Source organism: Maniola hyperantus, chromosome 24 (assembly GCF_902806685.2).
Source record: "Maniola hyperantus chromosome 24, iAphHyp1.2, whole genome shotgun sequence".
Classification (NCBI taxonomy): Eukaryota; Metazoa; Arthropoda; class Insecta; order Lepidoptera; family Nymphalidae; genus Maniola; species Maniola hyperantus.
Window position 1 is genome coordinate 1 of NC_048559.1, and position 20516 is coordinate 20516.

At 51.4% G+C, this 20516-nt stretch overlaps 2 protein-coding genes and 1 long non-coding RNA gene across 8 annotated transcripts; 1 reads left to right on the plus strand and 2 right to left on the minus strand.

Annotated features, from left to right (window-relative positions):
• Positions 1-1837: 1837 nt before the first annotated feature.
• LOC138404039 (uncharacterized) lies at positions 1838-2328 on the minus strand. Its single transcript, XR_011238136.1, has 2 exons — positions 2118-2328; positions 1838-2005 (listed from the first exon to the last, which is right to left on the minus strand). It is a non-coding gene; the product is annotated as an uncharacterized lncRNA (long non-coding RNA).
• Positions 2329-5366: 3038 nt separating this feature from the next.
• On the plus strand, positions 5367-12530 carry LOC138404044 (uncharacterized). 5 transcript variants are annotated; one of them, XM_069506803.1, is made up of 7 exons: positions 5371-5558; positions 5669-5841; positions 6079-6234; positions 6317-6439; positions 9064-9143; positions 11605-11739; positions 11823-12530. In XM_069506803.1, exons 2-7 carry the CDS (start codon positions 5722-5724, stop codon positions 11914-11916), a joined length of 708 nt encoding a protein of 235 aa, XP_069362904.1. In that variant the 5' UTR covers positions 5371-5558; positions 5669-5721; the 3' UTR covers positions 11917-12530. The 5 variants fall into 5 exon arrangements, with proteins under 5 accessions (XP_069362905.1, XP_069362904.1, XP_069362903.1 ...); XM_069506802.1 differs by having other exon boundaries at positions 5372-5558; positions 5658-5841; XM_069506801.1 differs by having other exon boundaries at positions 5372-5841.
• Positions 12531-13015: 485 nt separating this feature from the next.
• On the minus strand, positions 13016-20388 carry LOC117993367 (uncharacterized). 2 transcript variants are annotated; one of them, XM_069506799.1, is made up of 5 exons: positions 20144-20388; positions 17143-17391; positions 16884-17072; positions 14048-14452; positions 13031-13715 (listed from the first exon to the last, which is right to left on the minus strand). In XM_069506799.1, exons 1-5 carry the CDS (start codon positions 20348-20350, stop codon positions 13617-13619), a joined length of 1149 nt encoding a protein of 382 aa, XP_069362900.1. In that variant the 5' UTR covers positions 20351-20388; the 3' UTR covers positions 13031-13616. The 2 variants fall into 2 exon arrangements, with proteins under 2 accessions (XP_069362901.1, XP_069362900.1); XM_069506800.1 differs by lacking the exons at positions 16884-17072; positions 17143-17391; positions 20144-20388 and adding an exon at positions 15656-16804 and having other exon boundaries at positions 13016-13715.
• Positions 20389-20516: the final 128 nt, after the last annotated feature.

Genomic DNA, 20516 nt, shown 5'->3' on the forward strand with positions numbered 1-20516 from the left:
AAGATAAATACTTGTAACTCGAAGTAACTAAAATGTATCAGGTTGTTTGTTTACTTCATGATGAATTTTAATTTTTCTTTCCGAAGAGGGATGCTATGCTACCGGGATGCACCGGCCTGAATACTGCTCTTCCCCTCGGATGCTCGATGCATCCAAAAGGGACCAGCAGCACCCAGTAGCCCTACCGCGGTTGTTTGACAGCTACAATGTCACGATCGCAATCATCTCTGTTTCGTTAATGCTCGCTCACTATTGGCCACAATGCATTGTTGCAACAAGAATCGCACAAATTCAGCCAATCAGAACAATTGAGATTGTAATAATGATTGATGCAGGTTTTAGACAATCGCCCTACTGATGTACTGGGAGGTTACCTGGCTGGTTTACTGGCCTACCTACTCGCCTGACTTCCACATATATACCTAATCCCATAGATAATAGATTAATTATTGGTCTCGCTCCGCTCTACTAGATACCGCCCTACCTAAGAACAATAGCAATAGAACCTAGTGTGTATTGTCTATTTGCCAAGATGCATGTGTGCTATAAACAATATTGTGTCATGAGTGTGGCCAACTTCTACCCAATTACCTACTGGGAAAAATTTAATATCGTCTAGTAGTTAATTTACTGTTATATGAACTTATGAATGTTACTTAGAAAATAGTTTAATGTAGAATAATAAAATAATGGCGATAATATTCCTATTAGTCTACTGTTGGAGATTAGAGAACTAAGATTTTTCCCAAATTAAATGAAAACTGTTAGGAGAGATTTTAACCTTTCTTTAAATAGTCTCCCACGGGATTTACTATAGTATAATAAATGTATAGGTTAATTAATTATTATTAAAAAAGGTGATTATTATTGTAGGCAATTTTAATGCTAATAAACTATAAAAATACCTAATACATTTATTTACATATTTTGTATAACAGTGTGAATAGAGTGAATATAAACAACAGAACTATACAAAAAACCGGCCAAGTGCGAGTCAGGCTCGCGCAACGAGTGTTCCGTACTGCAGTCGTATTTTTTCGACATTTTGCACGATAATTCAAAAACTGTGATACATAAAAATAAATAAATAAACTTTTTAGAATGCACAGGTGAAGACCTTTCATATGATACCTACCCCATTAGATGTAGTTATCTTACTATAAAAATTGAAAATCTTAATTAATCCTAGTTTTTAGATTTTTTCCCGAATGTCTGCTACAACACCATCTGCCAAATTTCATGATTCTAGGTCAACGGGAAGTAGGTTTCTTAACAGACCGACAACAAAGATCCTATAAGGGTTCCGTTTTTCCTTTTGAGGTACGGAACCCTAAAAAATAGTAAAAAAAGGTTTACCTATGGTTAAAGGTAGGTGTAGTGTTAGGATTTTTTCAAAGTGTGACGTGCATTACAATGCACACTGCCAAGAATGGGGTATATGTTTTTTTTTTAATTTTAAGCTTTTTAGTGTAAGTAGTCATTGCTTGGTAAGTACCTAAAATATCAATTCACCAGCAAAACTTTCCAAATCCACACGGCTTTCAGTCCCACAAATTGCCATTTTACGTATTTTGGCGCATGGTCGCCATTTTAGTGACGTTAGCTCTAGACTGGAGTTTCGAGCTGATCACTGATGGTATATTTTTATTTCGGCTGACGTCAAAATGACGTCGTTTCGATGTTAATGAGACATGGTTCCAGCGCAATAGTAAATATAATTATGCTATTGCGGGACTTATACCTTGCAGCATCAGGATTGAAGAGTTGGGACTTGGAAATCAATTGTTATGTCTTGAGTCCGTGATTGATGAATGAGCTGAGATCAAACACACAAAAGTTCATTGCAAATCTTTAATCATGCTACATGCAAGTTGAGCGGCAGGAGGGTTTTCGTTGGAGGTGGTGAATCAGGTGCCCTTCCACACCAAGGAAGCTAGCCTCAGACGATCTCAGGGTTGTTCTTACAATTTTATTAGGTCCCGTAGTAGAAGGGCGTGGCGTTAGGCTATTAACAAATAAGAAAAACTATAATTGTAGTATGCCACGTACAAATCACAGTACCTACACAACCCGCGGTGCCGTGAAGACATAATATTTACTATAAGCCTAGCACTCACCCCTTCTGCTTGCACACGATACAATTTCCAAAATCACTGTACTAAAAATCTAGTAAGTAGATATTTACATCATTCATGCATTCTGAAAATCACCTGCATTACACCACTACAACCGTTTACACACAAGGTCGATTCGAAAGTGTTCTTATTTCCGATAATACGTCACACTAATTCGCTAACATGTATTATCACACTAATATGCCCGGGTGGGATTCGAACCTGTGAGCTCCAACCTACACTGCGGCAAGAAAGCGGCTACACTCCCGCTGCGCTGCGACCAGTTACTGTAAGACTAATAAAATCTTTAAGGCTTACTGCAATCTCATATCACAATAATAATATACCAATGTTACCCGTTTCTACTGTTATGTCATTGTGACATTTGACATACGGTTTGTCAAAAAGAGTTGAAAATAATTGAGGGCGCTACTGTTGCTTATTCGTCCAAGTTATAGGGCTTAGATGAATGATTACCTGGATGGATACTAAGCTCCAAATGCGTGTTAATTCATTTATGTGTGCGTGCGTCATCTTGTCACTGTGTGCACCCATCTACGGTTGGGACGACGAATTTTTTAAGGATATCGATATTAGCTAAATTAATTCTCTATGTTCAGATGACGGAATACTTTCATTAAAAACAGTGAATCTCTTCGAATATTTTTTATTTATAAATGCGAAAGTGTGTTTGTCCTTCCTTCACGCCCTAACTAAACAACCAATCGACTTGATTTTTGGCATAGATATATTTGAAAGGACGGAGAAGTAACAAAGGAAAGGTACTAATCCTCGCGGACGAAGTCGCGGGCATCAGCTAGTTCTTAGTATAAAAGGAAACACATTTTAATTAATTCAAATCAATTTATTGAGTAAAAAGAAGATAGGCAAACAGTTTGTTGGTTCTACTTCTCACCGCTTTAAATGTAGGTAGATAAGAAATGTGACTTGTTTTAGGATCGTCTTTATACGTGAAATAAATCAGATCTAAGTTGAGATCAGCTGGCATATTATAGCTGCTCGATACTCTCTAGGATAGGATTTCCACAGGCCACGGTCTAGCACCAACACCATCCGACTCCCTGCGGCTCTCTTTACAATCTGTTAAAAAAACAAGTAGGTAATAAAATTAAAAAGCTATAAGACACGATGAACTACAGTGGCCCTGGTAAGTTCTATTTTCCTTATTACTGAGCAAAAAAAGATGCATTTGACGATTCAAAAGTAAGAACTTCTAAAAGTTTATAATTGAATAAAAAATTATCCTCAATAACATTCTTTGCCTAACTACTTACCTAATCTTGCAACATGACACTGAGGAGTTGGATTAGTGATTAGTTGTTACAAAGTTTATACCTACCTGGCAGCCAGCCTGGGTAGCCTAGTATCTATTCACAATCAGCAGACCCAAGGCTTCTAAGGTAGATAAAGTTCGACTTGTTTTGGTTTCACTATTAGCCAGCTCTTAACGTGGTTTTAGTTTCTTTACAACCTGAATTTTTTTTTGTCATGCTTTTAAAAATGCATAAATCCTTATGATCGTCATAAGGATTTTTGCATTTTTAACTAAAATTAAAAAAAAAGCTGTAAAACATAAGAAATAATTTACTTCCTCAAAACTGAAAATTAATAGTTGGGCTCTTTTTGTTTAACTATGGTCAAATCAAGAAAATTGCAATGTGCTACTTACCTAGTAGTAGACACCTACCGGCTACCTACATACAATTTGAAAGTGCTTAGTACATACTGGTTGATAGTACCTAACTATTTAGGATATCCTTCAAATGTACTGGTACTGCATCTAATTCTAATTTCTTTATTTTAATTTTAAACCAAATATATAGTTAACTGGATTTTCGAAATGTTTTGAACATAGGCGAGAATATTTCTTTGGCTCCCAGTTTTTTCGTTTTATGGCCCTGATCCACGCATTTCTAATTTCATGACATTTTGGAAATCTACAAAAGTATGCAAATATTATTAAAACGATAAATTTAATTTTATCGATAAAGTATGTACACACATCACTACAAATGAGGCCTAAAATAATGCATTAAATAAATATTAAATTACGCTATGAAACGTGATTTTGTTACTTTGTCACGAGATGATAACACTTATAATATGCAAATCTTTAATTTTCAGCGATTTTCGGAGTAAAAATCGCGGTTGGTAGCGATGAGATAATTATTAAAGACTTACCGATGAAAATACAATTCTGGAGCTTTTACGCCTCCTTCCGTAGATTTGAAGGTAAAAAACACACCGTCACACGTTTTGTTTTCACTTTTAAGCTTACTGTTGAGCCAGACTTATGTGCTTTTTAAATATTTTTAATAAATATTGCATCAAACCCCAATGTTTTGTCTGCTTAAGGGGGCATCTGTCAACTAAACTGGTCACTATTTTCACCGATAGAGCGACGTTGCCAGACTTATATGAGCTATCGCTTTTACACGAATGGAGGTTCCCTGAAAAAGACGGAGATAACAATACCTCTTTGACACATAGATGTACAAGAGCGGCAACACGTTATGGTTACCTCTATGTATACTATCTCTATGTTATAGGGCATAGAGATAGTATACATTATAGGGTATCCCTATATAGTTTGAACTTGATCTTTTTAAAATCATGATAAAAGTTTTATATTATGATTGTGTGGATAGTCTAGTGATTAAATGTTCGACCCATCTCGAGGTCCTGGGTTTGATTCCCAGGTCGGGTCAAAAATTGTCAGGCATTGAGTAGGCATAGAGCACCCTCGGTATTTTAGCGAACGGTGCTCTGAGCCCGTATCTCGGAGAGCACGTTAAAATTAAAGAAAATATTATATTCAATAGGTTTCAAATTTAAGAAATGTCAATTTAACAGAATGGCTTTAATTGAAAAGCCTGCAATAGCTGCAAAAAGAGAACACTGGGTACCTAAAGTGTATTTTAGAAAACAGAAAATTTCCAGAACTTCAAAAAAATATTATTTATTTAGATGAAAGTTAGGTATATCCATTCTTCATACAAAGTTAGAAAGTGTATTAAAAAATGCAGTTTTTGACGGATCGCACACAGATCAAAATCATCGGTGTAGTACGCTTTCTGTTCTGTGTTTCCCCATCACGTAGTAGTACATGTACATCCAAATTCTTTGTTTATTGGCAATTGGCATCACAGAGTACCTACTTTGTAATATAATATGATTCGCATCATTCCACAGAGTACTTTTAACATATGGAAACATCATTCGCATGATCGGCATCACAGAGTAGGTACTTTTTACATATGGAAAATCGGCATGTGATCGGCATGAAATGATTGCCTTTTTTCAGCACTTGTTTTTATTTTCATTATTTCATATAAATTTGTTTTGTTTTGGTTTTTGCAAGAGAGGTCAGGGGCGGTAAAATGATTAATAATTATTGAATAAGTCAAATCATAATACGTACAGGTACGTGTAAAGTGGGTGATCGTGTTGTTTTTACCATTATTTCATATGGAATGCTTATCATGTTTTCGAAGTGATTAATAAGAAAGTCATGAATGTAAGCTCGCTAGCAGCTACGCATCAAGCTAACGACAGAGTCGGGCGTCGGTCCGGCGACCAGCTCGCGATGTGCGAGGTGTGGGTGCGCGCGGCGCGGCCCGCCGAGCTGCGGCCGCGCGCCGAGCTGGTGCGGCGCGGCGCCGCTGCTCACACGTGGGACGCGTTCCTGTTCTTTTTCTTCCAAGAGGTTAGTGAGCAGCCGAGTCATATTCTACTTGCCAGCTCCTCTCGTACGCAGCGGCACAGAGCCCTTCTCATCTCTGCACACGAGCTACACAACACAGTGCACTCTGTGACCTGACGGGACGGCAATCCAACACAACCAGAGAGAGATCACTAGTACTGAGAATTATTTGTTAACAGAAAAGTAATATGTAGGAATGTCAAATAGCTAGGAGTGCAGTAACGTAGTGTGTGTGTGCAGCTGACGCTGGAGGTGTGCGTGCTGGCGGGCGCGGTGCTGTTCATCTTCTGCGGCGTGTCGCCGGCGGCGCTGCTGCTGCTGGCGCCCGCCGCCGCGCTCGTGGTGGCGGCCGCGGTGGTGGCGGCGCAGCATGCGCACGCGCACAAGCACGCGCAGGTGAGTCTTGTACAGTATTGAAATATTGCTGTTTCTTGAGCATTATCTCTGTCGCGGAGACTGACGTGCGATGTGTGTGCAGCGCGTGCGCGGGGAGCAGTTCGGCTTGGTGGCGGAGCTGCGCGCGCTGCGGGCGGTGCCAGCGGCCGCCGTGCAGATCCGCTTCCAGCCCCACGAGGAGCAGCAGGGGGCCGGCTACTCACAAGTGAAGTAGCTTTGAGTTCACCGCTAATGTTCAGCAACTCCAGCAGTTGGCACCAACGCCGAGTTGAAGATTGCTTCTGTAATTTGCATTGGGGACCACGACGTGCACCAAATAAAATTGCTACACTTTTTCCTTATAAAATGTCAAAACTACATAATCGGTACACAGGTGGCTTGGACCTTGATTTAAAATGACCGTTGCAGTGTCTCCAAAAAGGATGATGTTGTTTTGTCAACGTCACTGTTTGACGTCAACCTGTGCAAGGTGCACTGAACAACAGAGATAGCTGCCGATTCTGTTTTCTTTCTCTGAAATTAATTAGAGTATCGTATCGCGTAGATTTAGGTTTTTAAAGATCCCGTATAGCCTATGTCACTGAAGAATAATGTAGCTTTCTACTGGTGAAAGAATTTTTAAAATCGGTTTAGTAGTTCCAAAGATTACCCCCCACAAACAAACTTAACGACATTACCTCTTTATATAATAGTATAGATTAGTAAGAAGAGAATGCGAGTACTCTAAAATTTAGTTGCGCTCAGAATCAGTACCAAATGTCAACTTAAAAAGTCCCCTGCTATGTTGAGTTTGTGTTTGTTCGGGCCAATCTCTAGCACTACTGTACAGATTTTCACCATAAGAGAGGAATTATGTACGACTAGCTGATTCCCGTGATTTGGTCTGCGTGTAATAAGGTTTTAAAAATCCCGTGGGAACTCTTTGATTTTCCGAGATAAAAGTAGCCTATGTCTCTCCAGATCTTTATCTATACCCATGCCAAACATCACAATCCGTTGCACCGTCGCGACGTGATTGAAGGACAAACCAACAAACAAACACACTTTCGCATTTATAATAAGGGTACTGATCCCAAATAAGACCTCACGTTATGTGAGTTCAGAACAGCTATGATAAACCTAATAACTATTTAGTTAATGCAGTCCACGGAAGCTCTCCGATGGGACGATTTATTCTGACTTCATTCACAGTAATTGTCATCATACCAATACTTTATTATTGCAAAATGTTCATATAATTTATGAACAAATTTATAATTAATTGCAAAATGTTCACATATTTTATAAACACAATTTATTGCAAAATGTTCATTTAAATTATGAACAAATTTATAATTTATTACAAAATTTATTCCGTGGAGTGCGCTGCCTAAATCGTTATTAGGTTTATGGTAGTTCCGAACTCACAGAGCGTGAGGTTTTGGTTGGAGTGAACCAGGAGTTTGAAAGATCAACAAATTCCTGAACGGCTACGCATTGCCGGTTCCTCTGCTGGTGCGAGCGTTCATGGGCGGCGCGGGCGGGACTCGCATACATACATCGGGTGACCCGCCTGCGCCCCGGTTCCTCTGCTGGTGCGAGCGTTCATGGGCGGCGCGGGCGGGACTCGCATACATACATCGGGTGACCCGCCTGCGCCCCGGTTCCTCTGCTGGTGCGAGCGTTCATGGGCGGCGCGGGCGGGACTCGCATACATACATCGGGTGACCCGCCTGCGCCCCGGTTCCTCTGCTGGTGCGAGCGTTCATGGGCGGCGCGGGCGGGACTCGCATACATACATCGGGTGACCCGCCTGCGCCCCGGTTCCTCTGCTGGTGCGTGGGCGGCGCGGGCGGGACTCGCATACATACATCGGGTGACCCGCCTGCGCCCCGGTTCCTCTGCTGGTGCGTGGGCGGCGCGGGCGGGACTCGCATACATACATCGGGTGACCCGCCTGCGCCCCGGTTCCTCTGCTGGTGCGTGGGCGGCGCGGGCGGGACTCGCATACATACATCGGGTGACCCGCCTGCGCCCCGGTTCCTCTGCTGGTGCGAGCGTTCATGGGCGGCGCGGGCGGGACTCGCATACATACATCGGGTGACCCGCCTGCGCCCCGGTTCCTCTGCTGGTGCGAGCGTTCATGGGCGGCGCGGGCGGGACTCGCATACATACATCGGGTGACCCGCCTGCGCCCCGGTTCCTCTGCTGGTGCGTGGGCGGCGCGGGCGGGACTCGCATACATACATCGGGTGACCCGCCTGCGCCCCGGTTCCTCTGCTGGTGCGAGCGTTCATGGGCGGCGCGGGCGGGACTCGCATACATACATCGGGTGACCCGCCTGCGCCCCGGTTCCTCTGCTGGTGCGAGCGTTCATGGGCGGCGCGGGCGGGACTCGCATACATACATCGGGTGACCCGCCTGCGCCCCGGTTCCTCTGCTGGTGCGAGCGTTCATGGGCGGCGCGGGCGGGACTCGCATACATACATCGGGTGACCCGCCTGCGCCCCGGTTCCTCTGCTGGTGCGTGGGCGGCGCGGGCGGGACTCGCATACATACATCGGGTGACCCGCCTGCGCCCCGGTTCCTCTGCTGGTGCGTGGGCGGCGCGGGCGGGACTCGCATACATACATCGGGTGACCCGCCTGCGCCCCGGTTCCTCTGCTGGTGCGTGGGCGGCGCGGGCGGGACTCGCATACATACATCGGGTGACCCGCCTGCGCCCCGGTTCCTCTGCTGGTGCGAGCGTTCATGGGCGGCGCGGGCGGGACTCGCATACATACATCGGGTGACCCGCCTGCTCCTTTGTTCGCTAATTATGTATTAAAGTAATTGTCATTGACGCCGCAGGTGGTGGGCACGGTGAGCGTGTCGGAGTTCTGGGGCCCGCCGCGCCGCGGCTGGCTGCACGCGCTGGCCGTGCATCCCGAGTGAGTTCTACACACTATAGTCGATGACGCCGCAGGTGGTGGGCACGGTAAGCGTGTCGCAGTGCTGGGCCCGCTGCGCCGCGGCTGGCTGCACGCGCTGGCCGTGCATCCCGAGTGAGTTCTACACACTATAGTCGATGACGCCGCAGGTGGTGGGCACGGTGAGCGTGTCGCAGTGCTGGGCCCGCTGCGCCGCGGCTGGCTGCACGCGCTGGCCGTGCATCCCGAGTGAGTCCTACACACTATAGTCGATGTCGCCGCAGGTGGTGGGCACGGTGAGCGTGTCGCAGTGCTGGGCCCGCTGCGCCGCGGCTGGCTGCACGCGCTGGCCGTGCATCCCGAGTGAGTTCTACACACTATAGTCGATGACGCCGCAGGTGGTGGGCACGGTGAGCGTGTCGCAGTGCTGGGCCCGCTGCGCCGCGGCTGGCTGCACGCGCTGGCCGTGCATCCCGAGTGAGTTCTACACACTATAGTCGATGACGCCGCAGGTGGTGGGCACGGTGAGCGTGTCGCAGTGCTGGGCCCGCTGCGCCGCGGCTGGCTGCACGCGCTGGCCGTGCATCCCGAGTGAGTTCTACACACTATAGTCGATGACGCCGCAGGTGGTGGGCACGGTGAGCGTGTCGCAGTGCTGGGCCCGCTGCGCCGCGGCTGGCTGCACGCGCTGGCCGTGCATCCCGAGTGAGTTCTACACACTATAGTCGATGACGCCGCAGGTGGTGGGCACGGTGAGCGTGTCGCAGTGCTGGGCCCGCTGCGCCGCGGCTGGCTGCACGCGCTGGCCGTGCATCCCGAGTGAGTCCTACACACTATAGTCGATGACGCCGCAGGTGGTGGGCACGGTGAGCGTGTCGCAGTGCTGGGTGACGTAAAGCCGCGTGTGTGTCGGCAGATGGCGCGGGCGCGGCGTGGGGCGCGCGCTGGGCACGGTGAGCGTGTCGCAGTGCTGGGTGACGTAAAGCCGCGTGTGTGTCGGCAGATGGCGCGGGCGCGGCGTGGGGCGCGCGCTGGGCACGGTGAGCGTGTCGCAGTGCTGGGTGACGTAAAGCCGCGTGTGTGTCGGCAGATGGCGCGGGCGCGGCGTGGGGCGCGCGCTGGGCACGGTGAGCGTGTCGCAGTGCTGGGTGACGTAAAGCCGCGTGTGTGTCGGCAGATGGCGCGGGCGCGGCGTGGGGCGCGCGCTGGGCACGGTGAGCGTGTCGCAGTGCTGGGTGACGTAAAGCCGCGTGTGTGTCGGCAGATGGCGCGGGCGCGGCGTGGGGCGCGCGCTGGGCACGGTGAGCGTGTCGCAGTGCTGGGTGACGTAAAGCCGCGTGTGTGTCGGCAGATGGCGCGGGCGCGGCGTGGGGCGCGCGCTGGGCACGGTGAGCGTGTCGCAGTGCTGGGTGACGTAAAGCCGCGTGTGTGTCGGCAGATGGCGCGGGCGCGGCGTGGGGCGCGCGCTGGGCACGGTGAGCGTGTCGCAGTGCTGGGTGACGTAAAGCCGCGTGTGTGTCGGCAGATGGCGCGGGCGCGGCGTGGGGCGCGCGCTGGGCACGGTGAGCGTGTCGCAGTGCTGGGTGACGTAAAGCCGCGTGTGTGTCGGCAGATGGCGCGGGCGCGGCGTGGGGCGCGCGCTGGGCACGGTGAGCGTGTCGCAGTGCTGGGTGACGTAAAGCCGCGTGTGTGTCGGCAGATGGCGCGGGCGCGGCGTGGGGCGCGCGCTGGGCACGGTGAGCGTGTCGCAGTGCTGGGTGACGTAAAGCCGCGTGTGTGTCGGCAGATGGCGCGGGCGCGGCGTGGGGCGCGCGCTGGGCACGGTGAGCGTGTCGCAGTGCTGGGTGACGTAAAGCCGCGTGTGTGTCGGCAGATGGCGCGGGCGCGGCGTGGGGCGCGCGCTGGGCACGGTGAGCGTGTCGCAGTGCTGGGTGACGTAAAGCCGCGTGTGTGTCGGCAGATGGCGCGGGCGCGGCGTGGGGCGCGCGCTGGGCACGGTGAGCGTGTCGCAGTGCTGGGTGACGTAAAGCCGCGTGTGTGTCGGCAGATGGCGCGGGCGCGGCGTGGGGCGCGCGCTGGGCACGGTGAGCGTGTCGCAGTGCTGGGTGACGTAAAGCCGCGTGTGTGTCGGCAGATGGCGCGGGCGCGGCGTGGGGCGCGCGCTGGGCACGGTGAGCGTGTCGCAGTGCTGGGTGACGTAAAGCCGCGTGTGTGTCGGCAGATGGCGCGGGCGCGGCGTGGGGCGCGCGCTGGGCACGGTGAGCGTGTCGCAGTGCTGGGTGACGTAAAGCCGCGTGTGTGTCGGCAGATGGCGCGGGCGCGGCGTGGGGCGCGCGCTGGGCACGGTGAGCGTGTCGCAGTGCTGGGTGACGTAAAGCCGCGTGTGTGTCGGCAGATGGCGCGGGCGCGGCGTGGGGCGCGCGCTGGGCACGGTGAGCGTGTCGCAGTGCTGGGTGACGTAAAGCCGCGTGTGTGTCGGCAGATGGCGCGGGCGCGGCGTGGGGCGCGCGCTGGCGGCGGCGGCGCGTGTGGGCGGCGCGCGGCGCGGCCTCGAGGCGCTGGACGCGTGCGTCAGTGCACTGCAGCCGGCGGCGCGCGCGGCGCTGGCGGCCGCAGGGTAACTATTTTTTTAATATAAATAGAGCAATTTCCGATACCAATACACCCGATAGCAAGTGATCACCGACCCCGTGTCCACAGCTGGGAGTTCCGCGGCGCGTACGAGCGTCCCCTGGCGGGCGCCGCGCTGTCGCTGCCGCTGCTGCGCCTCAGCGCCGACCTGCCGCTCGCGTGACCACACCTCGTCCGCCGGCGAGCAGCGACGTCGGAGCGAGAACACTCGAGGGGAAGTGATCACCACCCCCGTGTCCACAGCTGGGAGTTCCGCGGCGCGTACGAGCGTCCCCTGGCGGGCGCCGCGCTGTCGCTGCCGCTGCTGCGCCTCAGCGCCGACCTGCCGCTCGCGTGACCACACCTCGTCCGCCGGCGAGCAGCGACGTCGGAGCGAGAACACTCGAGGGGAAGTGATCACCGACCCCCGTGTCCACAGCTGGGAGTCCATAGCTTTGTACGTCCAGTACATAATGCCAAACATTTAATATTGTAATTTAAGTGAAGTGCAAAGTGATATTTAAAGGTCTAAAGTGCTTTTTGATATTTTTTATTAAAACTTTGATACTTATTATACAAAACCTATTAAACCTGTCTATACGTTTGTTGAACTGTCTATTCGGTAGTTGGTTGGCCGCACGTTCGCTATTACTCGTATTTTTGCAGGGATCTCTAATTTTTTTTTAAAAGAAAACAACATCATCACGACCAACCCACTACCGAGCACGGGTCTCCCCTCAGAGTGACGATCGACCCACTACCGAGCACGGGTCTCCCCTCAGAGTGACTATCGACCCACTACCGAGCACGGGTCTCCCCTCAGAGTGAGTTTCAGTTTTTAACGGTACATAAACCAAAACTACACAAAAACTATACACTAAAGTACAAAAAATATCGGTAACTCAACTCTGAGAGCTCCCCGTGCACCCACCGGCTCCTCCCGCCAGTGGGTGCAGACCCGTGCACCCACCGGCTACTCCCGCCAGTGGGTGCAGACCCGTGCACCCACCGGCTACTCCCGCCAGTGGGTGCAGACCCGTGCACCCACCGGCTCCTCCCGCCAGTGGGTGCAGACCCGTGCACCCACCGGCTACTCCCGCCAGTGGGTGCAGACCCGTGCACCCACCGGCTCCTCCCGCCAGTGGGTGCAGACCCGTGCACCCACCGGCTACTCCCGCCAGTGGGTGCAGACCCGTGCACCCACCGGCTACTCCCGCCAGTGGGTGCAGACCCGTGCACCCACCGGCTACTCCCGCCAGTGGGTGCAGACCCGTGCACCCACCGGCTACTCCATCCAGTGGGTGCAGACCCGTGCACCCACCGGCTACTCCCGCCAGTGGGTGCAGACCCGTGCACCCACCGGCTCCTCCCGCCAGTGGGTGCAGACCCGTGCACCCACCGGCTACTCCCGCCAGTGGGTGCAGACCCGTGCACTCGCTGCGTTACAAATGTAACAATATTATGTCGATACATCGCATCGATAAATAAACACGAGATAGTTAAAACGGCGCTTTATTTAAAGCAATTATTATTATAAAAATATAATGTCATATTATTGTATCCTTTCCTAAGACGTAACCAATGATACACGCAAAAGAATAATTCCAAAATTATTGAGTGACAACTGACTGACTGACAGGGTGATCGTATTCGTAGTTAAATAGGTTTTACCAAAAATAATATTAGTTTATAAGCCTATGGCGCGAACATTTTAAAAAGCGCTACCTACTTAAATTTTTATTTTGTATTAATTATTTATCGATGCAATGTATCGACATATTTTTATATTGAATTCCGACCCTAACGGAGGGGGTGTACGGATAAATACGAATCGCCCTTGCACCCACTGGTGGGAGAAGCCGGTGGGTGCACGGGCAGCAGTCGTTATCGTCTTTTCCCTTTGTCCTTGACGGGCGTCTTGGCCTTGTGCATGTTGGCCTTCTCCTCCGCGCCGAACAGGATCTGCAGCTTGCACACGCCCACCTGCGCGACAGATACGTCTAGTTACTTTCCTGCGTCACTCGTCTTCGTTCTCTGCACTCTACACTGCGACTCGAGTCGCGTGTTATATTATATATATCTGTGAGAATCAAAGTAACCGACGGAGTTGTCGGCCTTAGACTCGGACTCGGCGAGTTGACGTAGCAGTAGACGTCGCAGAACCGACGGTCCATGTCCAGCAGTGGTCGCATACAGGCCGATAGATGGTGTCTCTGTATGCAGACCGAGCACGATGGGGATGAATGACAAGAGGCAACCGAATGATTTGGACGTAAACAGTTTAAACAAACGTTCGCGTCGAGAATGCGAGATACCTTCCTGTCGGCGCGCGCGACGGCGAGCTTGTCGTCGAGCAGCGCGGGGCGCGCGGCGCCGAGGCGGCGCAGCAGCGGCGGGCGCAGCGCGGGCGGCGCCACGGCCAGCACGCGCCCGAACAGCATGACGCGCTCCGCGTCCTGCGCCGGCGCGAACCGCTGCTGCCGCTCCCACACCGCCAGCACGCGCTCCAGGTCCTCCAGCTTGGGCGCGCCCAGCTCCCACTGCGGCGCCGAGCCGTCGTCGTCGGGCGGCAGGCGGCAGAGCGCGGCGCGCAGCAGCAGCTCGGCGAGCGAGGGCGCGTCGTGCAGCGCGGCACGACGCGGCGCGCGCACGGCGTCCGACAGCAGCATCAGCGCCGCGGCCGGCAACGCGCGCCACCACAGCGTGGCTAGCAGCACGCGCTGCGACAAGAGGCACAGTTACCGCACTGGCGTCGCACGGAGCGGCGCGGCGAGCCTCTCCCGACGAATTAATGGTGGTGGTCATGGCCGTAGCCAGGAATTGATTTCGGGCGGGGGGGGGGATCAGAGCCTTAACCGAATCCTATCATAAGAAACACACTTTTGCTCGACTAAATGACGGAGTGAGTACCTGATCAGTCGAATTTTAGATTTTTATTTGACAGTAAGATAAGATACAAAACAAACAGAAGCGCGAGCGCAATTTTTTATTTTAACACAGAAAAAATTTAAAGCGATAGGGAAACAAACTAGGCTATAACAAAACTGTATGTTTTTAAAGCACCTTTTAAATAAGAAAAGTACAGTGAGATGAGGTAGGTACTATTCAGAGATAGTTTACACTCGGAAGTGGCTTTTTATCCCGGAAAATTAAAGAGTTCTCACGGAATTTTTAAAAACTAAATCCACGTGGACGAAATTGCGGGCATTAACTAATATAAGAATTTTTTTTTCATAATTATATATTTATTATTACCACTACCTATATCATTTTACAAATAAAGTCTATCTCTAGTCTATAAACATACAGAAAAATTTATCACAAAAAAAAATTTATATTTACAAAAAATATACGCCGTCCAAATGGTCATTTATGGGCATTGTGCCCAAAACACTGGCGCTATTACCTCGCTGAACGGCAAGGCTCAACCGTTGAGCGAAATAAGCACCAGCTCTTGGGTCACCAGACGCGTGGATCAGCTTTTGGGACACGACGTTTATAAAAGCTTTCGTGTCCGATGACCATGGGCCCAGAGTCTCAAACGCAAGCGCCGCAAATACATAGTCCTTACTAATGACTGAGTTGAGCTCTTGAGCTGACTCGGCGGCTGCTGCAGCCGCTTTTTGGCACGTGCCCGATAAATGGGACGCTGCCAACGTGTCGACGCAGGTCGCATCCCACACCAGCGCACGCCCCATCGCCCATGGCACTATAGTCATCCCATCTGGCCTCATGCCGTCATCCCTGAACAAGCCGGAAGGTTCTAGCTGAGCTGGGACTGAGGCAGTGGCCAGAGCGCGACGGACTATATCATTAATAGCACCATGTCGATATAAGCGGCCTGCACTCCGAATACAACTGAGTCCATGGTGACCAAACCGATCCACGGGGCTGCCGCAAGGGCAATAATGAGGCTCACATACCTTAATTCCCAAGCCTAGGCAAACGGCCACACGAAGCGCTGTCTGGTCGAGAATCGCCCCCAAGCTATGAGATGGCAGAGCGTGTAGCCAGTGACCCGACTCCTTTTCGGATACCGCCAAAATTCGGGCTTTATCCGTAGCCGAGGTACACTGCGCTACCTGCAGGTCCGCGTGTGTCAAGATAACACGCGGTTTGTCCCAAAGGCCCTGACATTCCACAGCAATAGGATAATCTTTACCAGGGCAAGACGCACTCCAAGCCGACTTGGCCTCCGCAAGACTCTCCACCACAACATCAGTCGGACTGGTCAGATTAAGGATCTGACTGATGAGAGTGATCGAGCCAGAAGCAGAAGATAAGAAAGCCGGAAGCGCAATGCTTGAAATGGACTGGATATCTGGATGATGATGGATGTCTTCAAGTGACACGTCTAGGACCGAAATCAAAGGGTATTTCCAAAAGGGACTGCACCGCAATAAATACATAAATTTAGGAGCAAATAAACATAAACGTAAAATATACAAGGCCATGTGTGGGTTTATATCTAAATACGATGCGAAAATTTATTAAAATTATCTAATTTAGAATTTAGGAGAGGAGAAAATGCGTCGTCAAATATTGGGGCACCAAGAAGCGTTAAATCCTTTTTTGAAATGGTAGAGATGTTAGGTATTAAAGAATTTAAGCTGTTTATTAAAATGGTCTTTTCATTAAAGGGAACAGAATCTGGGATGTATACCTGACATTTTTGATAATATATTTACGAAAATTCTGTAGGCAACTACTAATATTATAAATGTGTAAGCGTGTCTCCCTGTCTACCTCTCTGTTACCTTTTCACGGTCTATCTTTGTAACTAGGTACTATACGGAGACAGCTTGCATCTCTGAAACATGCATAGACTCTTTATCCCGTTAAATCATAGAGACTTTTGAAAACCTAGATCAATGCGGGCGGGCATCAACTAATACCTACAGAACAAAAGCGCGAGCGAAGCGAGCGCGAAATTTTTGAGATATAAAATAGGTAAAATCTATAAACCAGTATATTAGCCATTTCAAAAATTATTTCCTTTTGTCTAGGATTTCGGCTACGGTGGTGGTGGAAAATACCGTTAACGTTAAAAATAAAGATATCGATTAAATGTCACCTAGATACCTACCATATTGAATACTGGTGAATAACACCACCTGTGATTATTGTACTATATATAGTTGTGTGACTCACCTCCTCCTCGCTGGTGGTCTGCAACAGCTGGCGCAGCGCGGGGCGCGCGTCGCGCACGCGCGGCGTGTCGGCGAGGCACGCGGCGCACAGGAACGCGCACAGCACGACGCGCTGCTCGCCGAGCGCGCAGCCGTCGTCGTCCTCGGCGCGAACCTGCTGGCGCAGCGCGTCCTCGATGCTCGCCATCACCTGCCGCACACGCAGCGTGTTATCGCCGGCTAGCGCTAGCAGCGCGCCGGGGAGGACGGACGAGCCTTACGTCGCAGGTGACGCGCTCGAGCTCGGCGGGCCGCTCGCGCCGCAGCACGGCCAGGTAGTGGCCGAGGAAGGCGGTGTCGTACCGCGCGAGCGCGGGCAGCACGCGCGGCAGCAGGTCGCCCAGCCGGTAGCGCGCCACGGGCAGCTCGGAGGCGCCGCCGCCGGCCAGCAGCGGGCAGCGCAACGCGCGCAGCTCCTGCTCGTAGCGCTGCAGCCGGCTCCTCACCTCCTCGGGGTCCGACTCCGCACCCTGCCGTCAGTTGCTCTATTCTCACTAACTATCTATATCTATATATATGTATGACATGTAAAATTTAAATGACTGTTTTTATTTCTATTTTTTCTCTTGTTTATGTATGACTTAATTAATTTACTTTTTGAATATTATATAATTTTAAAGATTTTGTAATTTATATGTACTTACTAAAAATTTAACTGTAATGTAATATTTAAATATTCATACACCAATACCATTTTATAACCATGTTATGTCACCTGCATTCTTATGAATAAATTTATTATTTATTTATATATTTATTTATTATTTATAAAAGGAAAAGGTGACTGACTGAATGACTGATCTAATCAATGCAGAGCTCAAACTACTGGACGGCTTGCGTTGAAATTCGGCATGCAGATAGCTATTATGACGTAGGCATCCGCTAAGAAAGGATTTTTCAAAAGTCAACCCCTAAAGGGGTACCATAGAGGGTTTGAAATTTGAATGTATGTCTGTAGACAAAAAAACTTGTTCGGGAATTCCAAGCGAAAGGCATCAGTCTTAAGACATTGATTATTTGAACCCTTCTGGTACTTATTTATGTTGCTTTACAAGCTGGATAGCCTTGGATGAGTGCGTCTGACTGCCACGGGGCCCGCTGTACCGCAGCTCTGCCAGTACTACAGAGAGCTGTACCGTGCGGCGCGGGCGCAGCTCTGCCCGCGAGAGCTGTACCGTGCGGCGCGGGCGCAGCTCTGCCCGCGAGAGCTGTACCGTGCGGCGCGGGCGCAGCTCTGCCCGCGAGAGCTGTACCGTGCGGCGCGGGCGCAGCTCTGCCCGCGAGAGCTGTACCGTGCGGCGCGGGCGCAGCTCTGCCCGCGAGAGCTGTACCGTGCGGCGCGGGCGCAGCTCTGCCCGCGAGAGCTGTACCGTGCGGCGCGGGCGCAGCTCTGCCCGCGAGAGCTGTACCGTGCGGCGCGGGCGCAGCTCTGCCAGTACTACAGAGAGCTGTACCGTGCGGCGCGGGCGCAGCTCTGCCAGTACTACAGAGAGCTGTACCGTGCGGCGCGGGCGCAGCTCTGCCCGCGAGAGCTGTACCGTGCGGCGCGGGCGCAGCTCTGCCCGCGAGAGCTGTACCGTGCGGCGCGGGCGCAGCTCTGCCAGTACTACAGAGAGCTGTACCGTGCGGCGCGGGCGCAGCTCTGCCAGTACTACAGAGAGCTGTACCGTGCGGCGCGGGCGCAGCTCTGCCCGCGAGAGCTGTACCGTGCGGCGCGGGCGCAGCTCTGCCCGCGAGAGCTGTACCGTGCGGCGCGGGCGCAGCTCTGCCAGTACTACAGAGAGCTGTACCGTGCGGCGCGGGCGCAGCTCTGCCAGTACTACAGAGAGCTGTACCGTGCGGCGCGGGCGCAGCTCTGCCAGTACTACAGAGAGCTGTACCGTGCGGCGCGGGCGCAGCTCTGCCCGCGAGAGCTGTACCGTGCGGCGCGGGCGCAGCTCTGCCCGCGAGAGCTGTACCGTGCGGCGCGGGCGCAGCGCTGCCCGCGAGAGCTGTACCGTGCGGCGCGGGCGCAGCTCTGCCCGCGAGAGCTGTACCGTGCGGCGCGGGCGCAGCTCTGCCCGCGAGAGCTGTACCGTGCGGCGCGGGCGCAGCTCTGCCCGCGAGAGCTGTACCGTGCGGCGCGGGCGCAGCTCTGCCCGCGAGAGCTGTACCGTGCGGCGCGGGCGCAGCTCTGCCCGCGAGAGCTGTACCGTGCGGCGCGGGCGCAGCTCTGCCCGCGAGAGCTGTACCGTGCGGCGCGGGCGCAGCTCTGCGCGCGAGAGCTGTACCGTGCGGCGCGGGCGCAGCTCTGCCCGCGAGAGCTGTACCGTGCGGCGCGGGCGCAGCTCTGCCCGCCGAGAGCTGTACCGTGCGGCGCGGGCGCAGCTCTGCCCGCGAGAGCTGTACCGTGCGGCGCGGGCGCAGCTCTGCCCGCGAGAGCTGTACCGTGCGGCGCGGGCGCAGCTCTGCCCGCGAGAGCTGTACCGTGCGGCGCGGGCGCAGCTCTGCCCGCGAGAGCTGTACCGTGCGGCGCGGGCGCAGCTCTGCCCGCGAGAGCTGTACCGTGCGGCGCGGGCGCAGCTCTGCCCGCGAGAGCTGTACCGTGCGGCACGATACAGCTCTCAGCAGCGGCATGCAGATAGCTATTATGATTTAGGCATCCGCTAAGAAAGGATTTTTCTCAATTCAACCCCAAAATAGGGGTTTGAAGTTTGTATGAAACTCTGTCAGTTTTGAAGTTAGAATTGCGAAATTTTGCAATTTATACTAACTCACTGACTGATCTATCAACGCACAGCTCAAACTACTGGACTGGTGGTGGGTAACCCTAATGGTGTTAAATGGGTTAAAATTTGTGTTGTCCACGCGGACGAAGTCGCGGGCATAAGCTAGTATTGTATAGAAAGAAACAATTTTTTTGGCAGCTATTTTGAAATGTTTAAGTACATTTGTTGCTAGGTATCGCTATACCTACATGCTATAGAAATACATTCCGGGTTCTGTTGGCTTGGCAGTTGGCACCCTACTTTACCTGGCTACTTCAGTTGGCGCCACACATTATAGACAACTGTCATGTTAAATTTTAAGGCGTTATTTTGTTAATGTTTGATTGTGATTATTATGAGTTGGACAGCAAATAAATCTATTCTATTATATTCTAGGTAAGTAGGTAGGTAATCCAATATTGGTAGACTGTATGTAGCATCGACGTTCATCATCATAGCGGACAAGCCAACTCACTGATTCATCACTGGCATCGTGGGCGCTTTCTGTTGACCTTGGAGTCTTCGTGACAGATTCACCGTCCGACATGACTGCCTGTTGCCTCGATACACAGAACACATTTACTCCAGATCTGCACTGAGGTGTAGGCAAAGAGAATATAAGGTGTAGGTACAGCTTTGCAAGAAGTTTTAAACACAACCAAACACCACAGACCAATAACATTGACCAAACACGACGTCTTTGAAGGTTATGTTTTTGTTTACCTTGTTGCAAAATGCGCCGCTCACAGACCAATAACATATAGGATACCGCTGGCGCTGACACTCAGAGAATCAAGCTTAGAGTATTTAATCTCTATGATTTAGGTATCTATGGAATCAAGTAGTAG

What these genes read in the sequence shown, in the direction of transcription:
- LOC138404044 (XM_069506801.1), top strand. Translation starts at nt 5,647, where the DNA reads ATGAATGTAAGCTCGCTAGCAGCTACGCATCAAGCTAACGACAGAGTC. An exon ending in TGTTCTTTTTCTTCCAAGAG is followed by an intron (nt 5,842 to 6,078) that starts GTTAGTGAGCAG and finishes GTGTGTGTGCAG; the next exon opens with CTGACGCTGGAGGTGTGCGT. An exon ending in ACGCGCACAAGCACGCGCAG is followed by an intron (nt 6,235 to 6,316) that starts GTGAGTCTTGTA and finishes ATGTGTGTGCAG; the next exon opens with CGCGTGCGCGGGGAGCAGTT.
- LOC117993367 (XM_069506799.1), bottom strand. Translation starts at nt 20,350, where the DNA reads ATGTTATTGGTCTGTGGTGTTTGGTTGTGTTTAAAACTTCTTGCAAAG. An exon ending in ACGATGCCAGTGATGAATCA is followed by an intron (nt 17,392 to 20,143) that starts GTGAGTTGGCTT and finishes AACTGACGGCAG; the next exon opens with GGTGCGGAGTCGGACCCCGA. An exon ending in TCGAGCGCGTCACCTGCGAC is followed by an intron (nt 17,073 to 17,142) that starts GTAAGGCTCGTC and finishes CGTGTGCGGCAG; the next exon opens with GTGATGGCGAGCATCGAGGA.